The sequence below is a fragment of the Salvelinus sp. IW2-2015 genome, linkage group LG31 (assembly GCF_002910315.2).
Source record: "Salvelinus sp. IW2-2015 linkage group LG31, ASM291031v2, whole genome shotgun sequence".
Taxonomy (NCBI): domain Eukaryota; kingdom Metazoa; phylum Chordata; class Actinopteri; order Salmoniformes; family Salmonidae; genus Salvelinus; species Salvelinus sp. IW2-2015.
Window position 1 is genome coordinate 28,038,749 of NC_036870.1, and position 12,535 is coordinate 28,051,283.

At 43.7% G+C, this 12,535-nt stretch overlaps 1 protein-coding gene across 2 annotated transcripts in view; it reads left to right on the forward strand.

The window, feature by feature from the left end:
* LOC111956100 (catenin (cadherin-associated protein), alpha-like 1) overlaps positions 1 to 12,535 on the forward strand; it is a 117,638-nt gene that overhangs the window by 66,751 nt on the left and 38,352 nt on the right. For both annotated transcript variants that reach the window (XM_023976535.2, XM_023976536.2), the window contains exons 3-4: positions 1,002 to 1,189; positions 10,635 to 10,754. In XM_023976535.2, coding sequence (XP_023832303.1) covers positions 1,002 to 1,189; positions 10,635 to 10,754 — 308 coding nt within the window. The remainder of the gene's footprint in view (positions 1 to 1,001; positions 1,190 to 10,634; positions 10,755 to 12,535) is intronic.

Genomic DNA, 12,535 nt, shown 5'->3' on the forward strand with positions numbered 1-12,535 from the left:
ATTGTTAGATTACTTGTTAAATATTACTGCACTGTAGGAACTAGAAGCACAAGCATTTTGCTACACTCGCATTAACATCTGCTAACCATGTGTATGTGACCAATAAAATAAAATAGATGGAGGGGGATTCTGGCATAGCATCACCATGCTCCATGCTTATTCCGGAGCCTATTCTGGGGTTCAACAGCATTCTTTGTGAGCCAGGCTGAATGTTTCAGCTGGTTTGGGGCATTCTGGCATCGACAAGGGGCTGTCGGATGCAATCAGTACACTTCCTTTTAGAATGCAAGCCAACCCAAATAAGGAGGCCAACCATGTATCCAACATAATTCACGTCTCTCTCTCTTCGCCCTCCTCCCTCTCTCTCTCTACTGCCTGAGACTGTTATGGTGCTTAAATATGTGTGTTAATTTTTCCTTCGCCCACCTAGGGTTGTTTTGGACTTTCGTGAACGAACTACGACCCTCCAGTGTACCAGCCACTTAGATTGGAATGGCCTGGTCATGCCTCAGAGGGCCTGTAAATTGGGCCCTGGCATTGGCTGGCATCACATTGCTGCAGTGCCACCGGGGTGAATATAATCCCCGTGTGCCAGCCTCCCTGTCCAGGATGAGATGTTCCTACTGGGATTTGTGGTGCTGCTGCTGACTGACAGGAGAGGGGGCACCAACCATGGGAAGGGAACCAAAGGGGCTTTAGCTAGCTAAACATCTCAAACAAACCAAAGCTGAATTCTGGATGTCACTTTTTTGAAAACATTTTTGGATAATGGGGTTTGCATGAAACACTAKATGAAGAGCTCTCCGGCAGGGTTGTTTGAAAACACAATTACCACTGTGAAGCGGTTTGACCAAGTATTAGAAAATGGAGATACAGTGATAATTTACATGGTACCTCTGAAAATGTTGTATGGTGTTTGTATGCTGAAAATTCCTATAGATTTGATCATRATCATCACCCCCACCATCATCACCATCATTCTCTACCTCATTTTGTCCTAGGGGATGCCATAGCCAAGCTGACAGATGTTGGGATGCCGGTGGCCCCCCTTGTGGACGGACGCAAGACAGTGTTCAGTAACAGGACAGGCATGGTGAAGGCCGCCCGCATGCTCCTCTCCTCCGTCACCAAAGTCCTGGTCCTCGCAGACCGCATCGTCATCAAACAGATCATCACCTCACGCAACAAAGTAGGTACCGATTCTGACCACACAGTGGGATGCATGCACACCATAGACACAATATACATTTCGATATAGGGCCATAGATGCACACAGAACAAAGTAGAGACACACATGTAAGCAGCTGTACACACACACACACACACACACACACACACACACACACACACACACACACCCACCCACCAGTGGCAGCCTGTGCCATTTTAAGATGAGGCAGGACAATTATTATGATTTTGTTTATGAGCATGGCTCATCATTTCCATTACAGCATATTGGATGACTGTCATTCATATTCCATTCACCCAACTTAATGTAAGATCAATAGGTTTAGGCTACTACAAGAGTCACGTGTTCCCTATACCCATCACGAGGTTGCTACAATCTAGCCTATGAATGAAAGTTTACAACGTAGGTGCACAGGTCGAGAGAAATTTGAGTAATCAAGGTGACAGARATTGACACATTCAATAGCTCCATGCACAATCTTGCCTGCATCTAGCTAATCGAGGGTGTAATCATTAGTCGACAGTTGCAAACGAAACTTTCTATTGGACAACTTCAGGTATGCTTATCCCCCGTTCCGTTTGCTTCCGTTAAAGAAAAGTGTTTCAACAGAATCGGTAGAATAAATACACCCCTAATCACACGCAAACACTGTTCACTTTCACTTTCATAGCAGCCACATGACAAACAGCAGATAATTCCTTCTCGCATCTACGCGCTCTCACCTTTTCCATTCACTCGTGGACTTAAATGCACAACACATCAGCTGTCTGTGACCAGGCAAAAAAAGATATCCAAGCCAAACCTTCATATCATAACCGCTACACACAGCTTACATCATTGTCACCACATTAGCTAACATCAAGTCAACATAGCTACTAGAACTAATACATTAGTAACCCAGCTACAATCATGCAGCACAGTGTACAGTTAGCAAGCAGTTTAGCAGTTACATGGGCCCCGGGGGCAATAAATTAATAAAACCAAAAGCTTACCAGAGTTCCAGTATTGGATAGCCATAGCCAGCTAGGTAACATAGCATCCATCCCTGTTTGAGCCAGGTAAACAGGCTAAACTAGACAGCTGCATTTGCTAGCTAAGTGAAAAAAATATGAAATATATAGCTCTCTCCTTGTTTCTTTCCCTCTCTTTGAGTCAACTACTCACCACATGTTATGTACTGCAGTGCTAGCTAACTGTAGCTTGTGCTTTGATTGGGTGGACAGCATGTCCAGCATCTCCGGCTACACCATGGTGCTACCCTACAGAGTGCTGTTGAGGCTACTGTAGACCTTCATTGCAAAACGGTGTGTTTTAATCAAGTATTTGTTGATGTGAATATATTTAGCAGTGTCTATAAATTGACTTTTTTTGTTTCACTATTTTTATGAAATTCACTGAGGAGGATTGTCCTTCCCTTCCTCCTCTAAGGAGCCTTCACTGACATAATACACACACAAAGACACAAATGCCCAGCACTGGCGACTCCATCCAGTCTTTCAGATCTTATCAGAGCTCCATGATATAGTACAGGAGAACTCCATCCTCTGCTGCTCTGGAGATAATGGAAGAAGCACATTTACCATTTCTCTACCTGGTGCTTTCAGGAAGAGGATGTACTCTCTCTCACACACACACACACACACAGGGTCCTGGGGGGGTAAGGGCCTAATCCCGTCTAGTAAGGCCTGTTTGGACAGACGGGCGACGGGGCTGCTCCCATTACTGGCAAACACAATTCAATTTTGAACCCTGTGTCTGTCTGATAACAGCATAGAGCTCCTGCCTGGCTTGCAGGATGTCACTACTGTTTACCCTTCGAGAGACAGACCAAGCCTCTGACGTACACATGCACACATGTGCACGCGCACACACCATCACACTCACAATATCTCTCTCTCTCTCTCACACACACACACAGACACACACACTGCTCCAGATGGATGGATCACAGCGATATATAATGCATTATGTTTTTGGGGGTCTGAGGTGTGACAGGTTTGATGCATTATGCATTAGCTGACTTTGTTGAGTGATGCATGTCAGGTCAAACCATGTATCTTTGTTGGGTGATGCATGTCAGGTCAAACCATGTATCTTTGTTGGGTGATATATCTATCCTACCCTGCCTGTCTAAGGTCTTCAAAGTCAAGTTAACAAACAGATCACCGACCATTTCGAATCCCACCGTACCTTCTCCGCTATGCAATCTGGTTTCCGAGCTGGTCAATTGGTGCACCTCAGCCACGCTCAAGGTCCTAAACGATATCATAACCGCCATCGATAAGAGACAATACTGTGCAGCTGTATTAATTGACCTGGCCAAGGCTTTTGACTCTGTCAATCACCACATTCTTATCGGCAGACTCAACAGCCTTGGTTTCTCAAATGACTGCCTCGCCTGGTTCACCAACTACTTCTCAGATAGAGTTCAGTGTGTCAAATCGGAGGGCCTGTTGTCCGGACCTCTGGCAGTCTCTACGGGGGTGCCACAGGGTTCAATTCTCGGGCCGACTCTTTTCTCTGTATACATCAATGATTTCGCTCTTGCTGCTGGTGATTCACTGTTCCACCTTTACGCAGACAACACCATTCTGTATACTTCTGGCCCTTCTTTGGACACTGTGTTAATTAACCTCCAGACGAGCTTAAATGCCATACAACTCTCCTTCCGTGGCCTCCAACTGCTCTTAAATGTAAGTAAAACTAAAACTAAATGCATGCTCTTCAACCGATCGCTGCCCCCATCTGCCCGCCCYTCCAGCATCACTACTCTGGACGGTTCTGAATATGTGGACAACTACAAATACCTAGGTGTCTGGTTAGACTGTAAACTCTCCTTCCAGACTCACATTAYGCATCTCCAATCCAAAATTAATTCTAGAATCGGCTTCCTATTTCGCAACAAAGCATCCTTCACTCATGCTGCCAAACATACCCTCGTAAAACGGACTATCCTACTGATCCTTGACTTCGGCGATGTCATTTACAAAATAGCCTCCAACACTCTACTCAGCAAATTGGATGGCACAAATCGGTGCCAACCGTTTTGACACCAAAGCCCCATATACTACCCACCACTGCGACCTGTATGCTCTCGTTGGTTGGCCCTCGCTTCATACTCGTTGCCAAACCCACTGGCTCCAGGTCATCTATAAGTCTTTGCTAGGTAAAGCCCCGCCTTATCTCAGCTCACTGGTCACCATAGCAGCACCCACCCGTAGCACGCGCTCCAGCAGCTATATTTCACTGGTCACCCCCAAAGCCAATTCCGCCTTTCCTTCCAGTTCTCTGCTGCCAATGACTGGAACAAACTGCAAAAATCCCTGAAGCTGGAGACTCATATCTCCCTCACTAACTTTAAGCACCAGCTGTTAGAGCAGATCACTGCACCTGTACATAGCCCATCTGTAAATAGCCCATCCAACAACCTCATCCCCATACTGTTATATATTTTGCTCCTTTGCACCCCAGTATCTCTACTTGCACACTCATCTTCTGCACATCTATCACTCCTGTGTTTAATTGCTATATTGTAATTATTTCGCCACAATGGCCTATTTATTGCCTTACSTCCCTTATCCTACCTCATTTGCWCACARTGTATATAMACTTRTTCTATTGTYTTATTMACTGTATGTTTGTTTATTCCATGTGTAACTCTGTGTTGTTGTTTGTGTCGCACTGCTTTGCTTTATCTTGGCCAGGTAGCAGTTGTAAATGAGAACTTGTTCTCAACTAGCCTACCTGGTTAAATAGAGTTGAAATAAATAAAATTWAATAAAAAGGTCAAACCATGCATATTTGTTGGGTGATGCATGTCAGGTCAAACCATGCATCTTTGTTGGGTGATTCATGTGTCAGGTCAGACCAAGTTGTATCTAAATGCAATACAGATATWCCTGTTAGCATATTATCAAGGTATGTACAGTGGCTTGCGAAAGTATTCACCCCCCATTGGCATTTTTCATATTTTGTTGCCTTACAACCTGGAATTAAAATAGATTTGTTGGGGGTTTGTACCATTTTTGAGTTACACAACATGCCTACCACTTTGTAGATGCAAGAAATAAGAAGAAAAAAATGAAAACTTGAGCGTACGTAACTATTCACCCCCCCAAAGTCAATACTTTGTAGAGCCACCTTTTGCAGCATTTACAGCTGCAAGTCTCTTGGGGTATGTCTCTATAAGCTTGGCACATATAGCCACTGGGATTTTAGCCACTGGGATTTTTGCCCATTCTTCAAGGCAAAACTGCTCCAGCTCCTTCAAGTTGGATGGGTTTTAAGTCATACCACAGATTTTCAATTGGATTGAGGTCTGGGCTTTGCATTGGCTATTCCAAGACATTTAAATGTTTCCCCTTAAACCACTCAAGTGTTGCTTTAGCAGTATGTTTAGGGTCATTGTCCTGCTGGAAGGTGAATCTCCGTCCCAGTCTCAAATCTCTGGAAGACTGAAACAGGTTTCTCTCAAGAATTTCCCTGTATTTAGCGCCATCCATCATTCCTTCAATTCTGACCAGTTTCCCAGTCCCTACCGATGAAAAACATCCCCACAGCATGATGCTMCCACCACCATGCTTCACTGTGGGGATGGTGTTCTCGGGGTGATGGGAYGCGTTGGGTTTGCGCAAACATAGCGTTTTCCTTGATGGCCAAAAAGCTCAATTTTAGTCTCATCTAAGCATAGTACCTTCTTCCATATGTTTGGGGAGTCTCCCACATGCCTTTTGGTGAACACAAAACGTGTTTGCTTATTTTTTTCTTTAAGCAATGGCTTTTTTTCTGGCCACTCTTCCGTAAAGCCCAGCTCTGTGGAGTGTATGGCTTAAAGTGGTTCTATGGACAGATACCCCAATCTCCGCTGTGGAGCTTTGCAGCTCCAGGGTTATCTTTGGTCTCTTTGTTGCCTCTCTGATTAATCCCGTCCTTGCCTAGTCTTTGGGTTTTGGTGGGCGGCCCTCTCTTGGCAGATTTGTTGTGGTGCCATATTCTTTGCATTTTTTAATAATGGATTTAACGGTGCTATGTGGGATGTTCAAAGTTTCTGATATTTTTTTATAACCCAACCCTGAGCTGTACTTCTCCAGAACTTTGTCCCTGACCTGTTTGGAGAGCTCCTTGGTCTTCATGGTGCCGCTTGCTTGGTGGGGGCCCTTGCTTAGTGATGTTGCAGACGCCTTTCAGAACAGGTGTATATATACTGAAATCATGTGACAGATCATGTGACACTTAGATTGCACACAGGTGGACTTTATTTAACTAATTATGTGACTTCTGAAGGTAATTAGTTGCACCAGATCTTATTTAGGGGCTTCATAGTAAAGGGGGTGAATACATATGCACGCAACACTTTTAATTTTTTTTGAATATTTTGAAACAGGTTATTTTTTAAATTTCACTTCCCCAATTTGGACTATTTTGTGTATGTCCATTACATGAAATCCATAAAAATCCATTTAAATTACAGGTTGTAATGCAACAAAATAGGAAAAACGCCAAGGGGGATTAATTATTTTGCAAGGCACTGTATTTGGCTAAGACGGCATAACGTATACCGGGTTATTTGGAAATAGCCACAGGATGGTTATTCAAATATAAACGCAACATGTAATGTATTGGTCCCATGTTTCATGAGCTGAAATAAAAGATGCCAGAAATGTTCTGTACGCACAAGAAGCTTATTTCTCAAAAATTTTGGGCACACATTTTTTTCCTATTCTGTTAGTGAGCATTTCTCCTTTGCCAAGATAATCCATCCACCTGACAGGTGTGGCATATCAAGAAGCTGATTAAACACCACGATAATTCACAGGTGCACCTTGTCCTGAGGACAATAAAAGGCCACTCTAAAATGTGCAGTTTTGTCACCCAACACAATGCCACAGAACTCTCAAGTTTTGAGGGAGCGTGCAATTGGCATGCTGACTACAGTAATGTCCACCAGAGCTGTTGCCATAGAATGTAATGTTCATTTCTCTAGCCGCCTCCAACATCGTTTTAGAGAATTTGGCAGTACGTCCAACCGGCCTCACAACCGCAGACCACATGTAACCACGCCAGCCCAGGACCTCCACATCCAGCTTCTTCACCTGTGGGATCGTCTGAGACCAGCTACCCKGGACAGCTGATGAAACTGAGGAGTATTTCTATCTGTAATAATGCACTTTTGTGGTGAAAAKCCCATTCTGATTGGTTGGGGCTGGCTGCGCCCCTGCCCAGTCGTAAAATCCATAGATTAGGGGCTAATGAATTTATTTAAATTGACTGATTTCCTTATATGAACTGTAACTCAGTCCAATCGTTGACATTTTCGCTTTTATAATTTGTTCCCTATAGTTCCCCCTAACAGTTTATCCAGTCACGTGTTTGTTAGTAAATAGCACAACGGGAGAAAGTGGGAGCAGGTGAGTCCGGCTGTGTATTGACAGGGGTCGTGTTTTATATTGAAAGTGTTTTTTTTCTTCAACAGAGTGATAGAGGGTCTCTCCCCGTTCGCCATCCTCCTATTGTAGTGGGCCACCGAAAACATCTCTTGGGACATTCCCCTCCTTATCCTGATGTGGCCCAGCCTGCACTAACATATCCTGTAAAGATCCATTCATTCCATTCATATATTTTGGCCACTCACTGGGATCTTTTTATGTTTTTTGTCTGGGAGTCGGATTTAGCAACAGCACCACCACTGTCATCGGGGAGGGGGAGKGACAAATCTTGAGTCTGGGTCCAAGATAGTAGGGTCTTCGCCGGAATTGTTTGGAGGTGTGGCTAGGCCTGGTGCGACCCACCTGTTCTTGTCCAGACAGAGAGCTGTCATTATCAGTGGAAGTGCATGGCTCGGACTCCTCCGGTTTGCCCTCTTCACTGCTAGAATCAGCGAACGGGGGCTCGTCGTATGAATGGCCTGTCCTCGTAGGCTTGTCATTCTCCACACCGGCTGATGGACATTGCTGCACACTGATACATTTCACCAGCGAATTTCTTTGGTTTATAGATTGTGCCTCTTCTCATTGTTTAAAAAAAAAWATTCACTTCCTGATAGTTTTTGTCTCTTAGACATGGTAGCAAATTGTTTCAAATCTRTAGATTACTTTTAGCTAAAATGATATCCACAWGTAGTAGCTAGCTAACGTTAACATGCTAGGTTAAGCTATTGCCTTAAATCACTAATCGTCTTCGTCACACACAATCATTAATTTTTATTAATATTTCTCAATTGGATAAACCCATAAAAACACACACATCACCATAGCTACCAAGAATAGTTGGAGGGAACTTCAAGAGAAGCGGGAATGGGGTGGGAGCGGGAACTGCAGCAACGCAATGATCTGGTGGCTTGGGTCCCGCAGCGGTGTAGTAGCCGATCAGGGGCACAGGAGTGCGGCAGCCAATTGTCAAAATGCCGCCATAGGCGACGGCCTAATCTTGCCTAATGGGAGGGCCACTAATACATTAGTGCAACACCAAATAGCTTCATTTTCATGAACAGAAGTGGAACGCTATTAMTTTWTTTTTTMCAAAAACAGTGCATGGCCATCATATTTCTATTTATCATGGAAAGAATGTAGCCAGCTACATTTCCTAATGTTTTGCTTAAAGTTCATCTGGAATTTTAGGAGAAAAGTAGGCTGGCTAGTGGCTACACACYGAGAAAAGTAACTCAGAAAAACCTACACATCAGCCAGAGCGCCGTCTGCTGATAGGATGCATGTTCGTGAATTGTGCAACTGAAGCACAAAGTTAGTATGATGCCAAGCAGAAATTACAATAAGAAGCATTTTAGATATGCGTTTACGAAACGCAGCATGAGATTTATTACGTGTATTATGTTTTTCCTGCATAAAATGAATTATGCTTTAACGCGACCCCTAAGTAAGTTACTGCACTAATAAGGTGACGGTGCATAATATTATGTAAGCTTTGTACCGTGTTTAAGAACTCAACGCCCTTTGGATGAGTTATATGTACAGCTACCACTGCTATATTTTGATTTCCTTGCATTTTTCTCCTCTCGGTTCCCTGCCTGCTCCTCCCCCATCTTCTCCGAGCAGAGCAGGCAGGCCCGTTGCCCTAGTGACTCCAGACCCACAGCGTGTGCACATGCCGCTTCAGAGCAGATAAGCATGCATCAAAACTTTGTTAATTTGCACAATGTCTGTCTGTCGTTCACACTCGTTTGTAAATGTCACAGTAGCTCCTACCTATGTGTTATGTATAAAAAAAWAAAWTAAAAAAAAAACATGTTCTCCTCAGTTTAAGCTGACGTTTCTCATCGAGTAGTATCTCAAAATTATAACGGAAATATAACCACCAAATCACCTAGTCATTTCCGATAAAAAAAACATATCAACAAAATAGACTGGCCAATCGATGATACGAATCATGGATGCTATACTAGGCAATCAGTTTGCTCTGTTTGCATATTTAGCTAGCAGCCTCCAAAGAAATTCGCTATTACTTGTGCTAATTTTGTTAGCATTCTTGTAACAGATGCCCAATGTGTTTTTTGGCGTCCCCATGTGTACTAAGCCGGTAATACCGCAAATCCCGAAACATTTACTCCGTCACTTTTGCAGAGAAATCACAGGTCAACACTTGCCCACATTGTGTGTTCCAGTGTGAACAGTAAAGGGGATTGGGGTAAATCACTTTGATTAGATTGGTATCTCAAGCGCCACCCAGCCTCAAGTCCATAGTGATAACTCCTGAGACATGGATGCATGACCATCAATCCTCCTTCCCTCGCTCCATCTCTCACCCGTGCACCAGACGAATGGGACACAATTCCACTTCCTGTCACAATGACCATTTCCTGTTTCTACAGACAGGTCCTCTATGTTGTTGAAGTCAGTCAGTCATGACACGCTGGTCTACTGAACACTTTGGCTTGAAAGCGTGGAAAGTGAATGTGATGGCCATCACTTGTATGACGAGGCCCACATTGAGTCTGTGTAATAATTTGCTTTGCTGCCTCGTTCTGTATCTAGAACCCCATTGACACACACATCAATGTAGCATCTCTCAAGACCTGGTTCGGGCAGAAAGCTGTTGCCATCTTTGAATTCTGTGTATAATATTTGATGTTTAAGTGAGAGCTGTTATGTGTAATGTGTGGTCAGTGGTAGTTACTGTAATAGTGTTCCTGATCTTCCCTTCTAGTTATTGTAATAGTGTTCCTGATCTTCCTTCCCAGCCTTAGTTACTGTAATAGTGTTTCTGAGCTTCCCAGCTATAGTTACTGTAATAGTGTTCCTGATCTTCCCAGCTGTAGTTACTGTAATAGTGTTCCTGAGCTTCCCAGCTGTAGTTACTGTAATAGTGTTCCTGAGCTTCCCAGCTGTAGTTACTGTAATAGTGTTCCTGAGCTTCCCAGCTGTAGTTACTGTAATAGTGTTCCTGAGCTTCCCAGCTGTCGTTACTGTAATAGTGTTCCTGATTTTCCCAGGTGCTAGTAACCTTGGAGCAGCTGGAGAGAGTGAGCACCTTCCAGGAGTTTGTCCAGATCTTCAGCCAGTTTGGGAACCAGATGGTGGAGTTCGCCCACCTGACCGGGGACAGACAGAATGTGAGTACCGTCCCTCTCTGAAAGGGTATTGGTCAAGCCGCTCTTCTTTCCCCTCCAGCTCTCACACTGTTAGAGAGAGCACTAGAACAGTCTGCAGCACCCGGCCTCACCCTACTAGAATCTGAAGTCAAATGTCTATTGTTTGCTGATGATCTGGTGCTTCTGTCCCCAACCATGGAGGGCCTACAGCAGCACCTAGATCTTCTGCACAGATTCTGRCAGACCTGGGCCCTGACAGTAAATCTCAGTAAGACAAAAATAATGGTGTTCCAAAAAAAGGTCAAGTTGCTAGGACCACAAATACAATTTCCAGGGGCCTTCTATGCCATCAAAAGCAACATAACATTTGACATACCAATTAGGATCTGGCTAAAAATACTTGAATCAGTTATAGAACCCATTGCCCTTTATGGTTGTGCGGTCTGGTGTCCGCTCACCAACCAAGAATTCACCAAATGGGACAAACACCAAATTGAGACTCTGCATGCAGAATTCTGCAAAATATCCTCTGTGTACAACGTAAAACACCAAATAATGCATGCAGAGCAGAATTATGCCCGATACCCGCTAATGATCAAAATCCAGAAATGAGCCGTTAAATTCTACAACCACTTAAAAGGAAGCAACACAATTAGACCCAACCAAATCATGAGAAAACAAAAAGATAATTACTTGACACATCGGAAATAATTAACAAAAAAACTGAGCAAACTAGAATGCTATTTGGCCCTAAACAGAGAGTACACAGTGGCAGAACACCTGACCACTGACTGACCCAAAATGAAGGATAGCTTTGACTATGTACACTCAGTGAGCATAGCCTTGCTATTGAGAGAGGCCGCCTTAGGCAGACCTGGCTCTCGAGAGATGACAGGCTATGTGCACACTGCCCACAAAATGAGGTGGATACTAACCTCCTGCCAAATGTATGACCATATTAGAGAGACACATTTCCCTCAGATTATACAGACCCACAAAGAACTCAAAAACAAATCCAATTTTAATAAACTCCCATATCCATACCACAGTGTGCCATCACAGCAGCCAGATGTATGATCTGTTGCCACAAGAAAAAGGCAACCAGTGAAGAACAAACACCATTGTAAATACAACCTATATTCATGTTGATTTATTTTCCCCTTTGTACTTGAACTATTTGCACATCGTTACAACACTGTACATAGCCATGACATTTTGAAATGTCTTTATTTTTTTGGAACTTGTGTGAGTGTAATATTTACTGTTCACTTTGATTGTTTATTTCACTTTTGTTTATCCATTTCACCTTCTTTGGCAATGTAAACATATGTTTCCCATGCCAGTAAAGCCCCTTGAATTGAATTGAGAGAGATACTATAAAGATCTAAAAGCCATGGGCTTTCCAGCTTGTAAAAAGAGGCTCCTGTCTTAATGAATCAAGTGAGTGTCTGTGGGTGTGGGAGAGAGAACCGTACAGTGCCGTGAGCCGTGTTGGCTCCACATCCACTCAGACTACGAGATGACACAGATAGCAGGGTATGTATGACGAGCCCCTGCTGCCCTCACACACGTGCATATACACACACTCCAGGGCCTCTGCACCAGCAGGGATAGTGTAGGTGTGTTTAGACAGACGGCAGCACCAATGCGTGGGTCAAATCTGACTCACATCTCAAAGGAGTGATTACATCATCAAAACAAAACGTGCCTCAAACAAACCCTCTGGAGGCCAAATTAAGTTGTAAAAACATCATACTGTACATACATCTTTGTATCATACGTTTTCAAGAAATAATGATGCC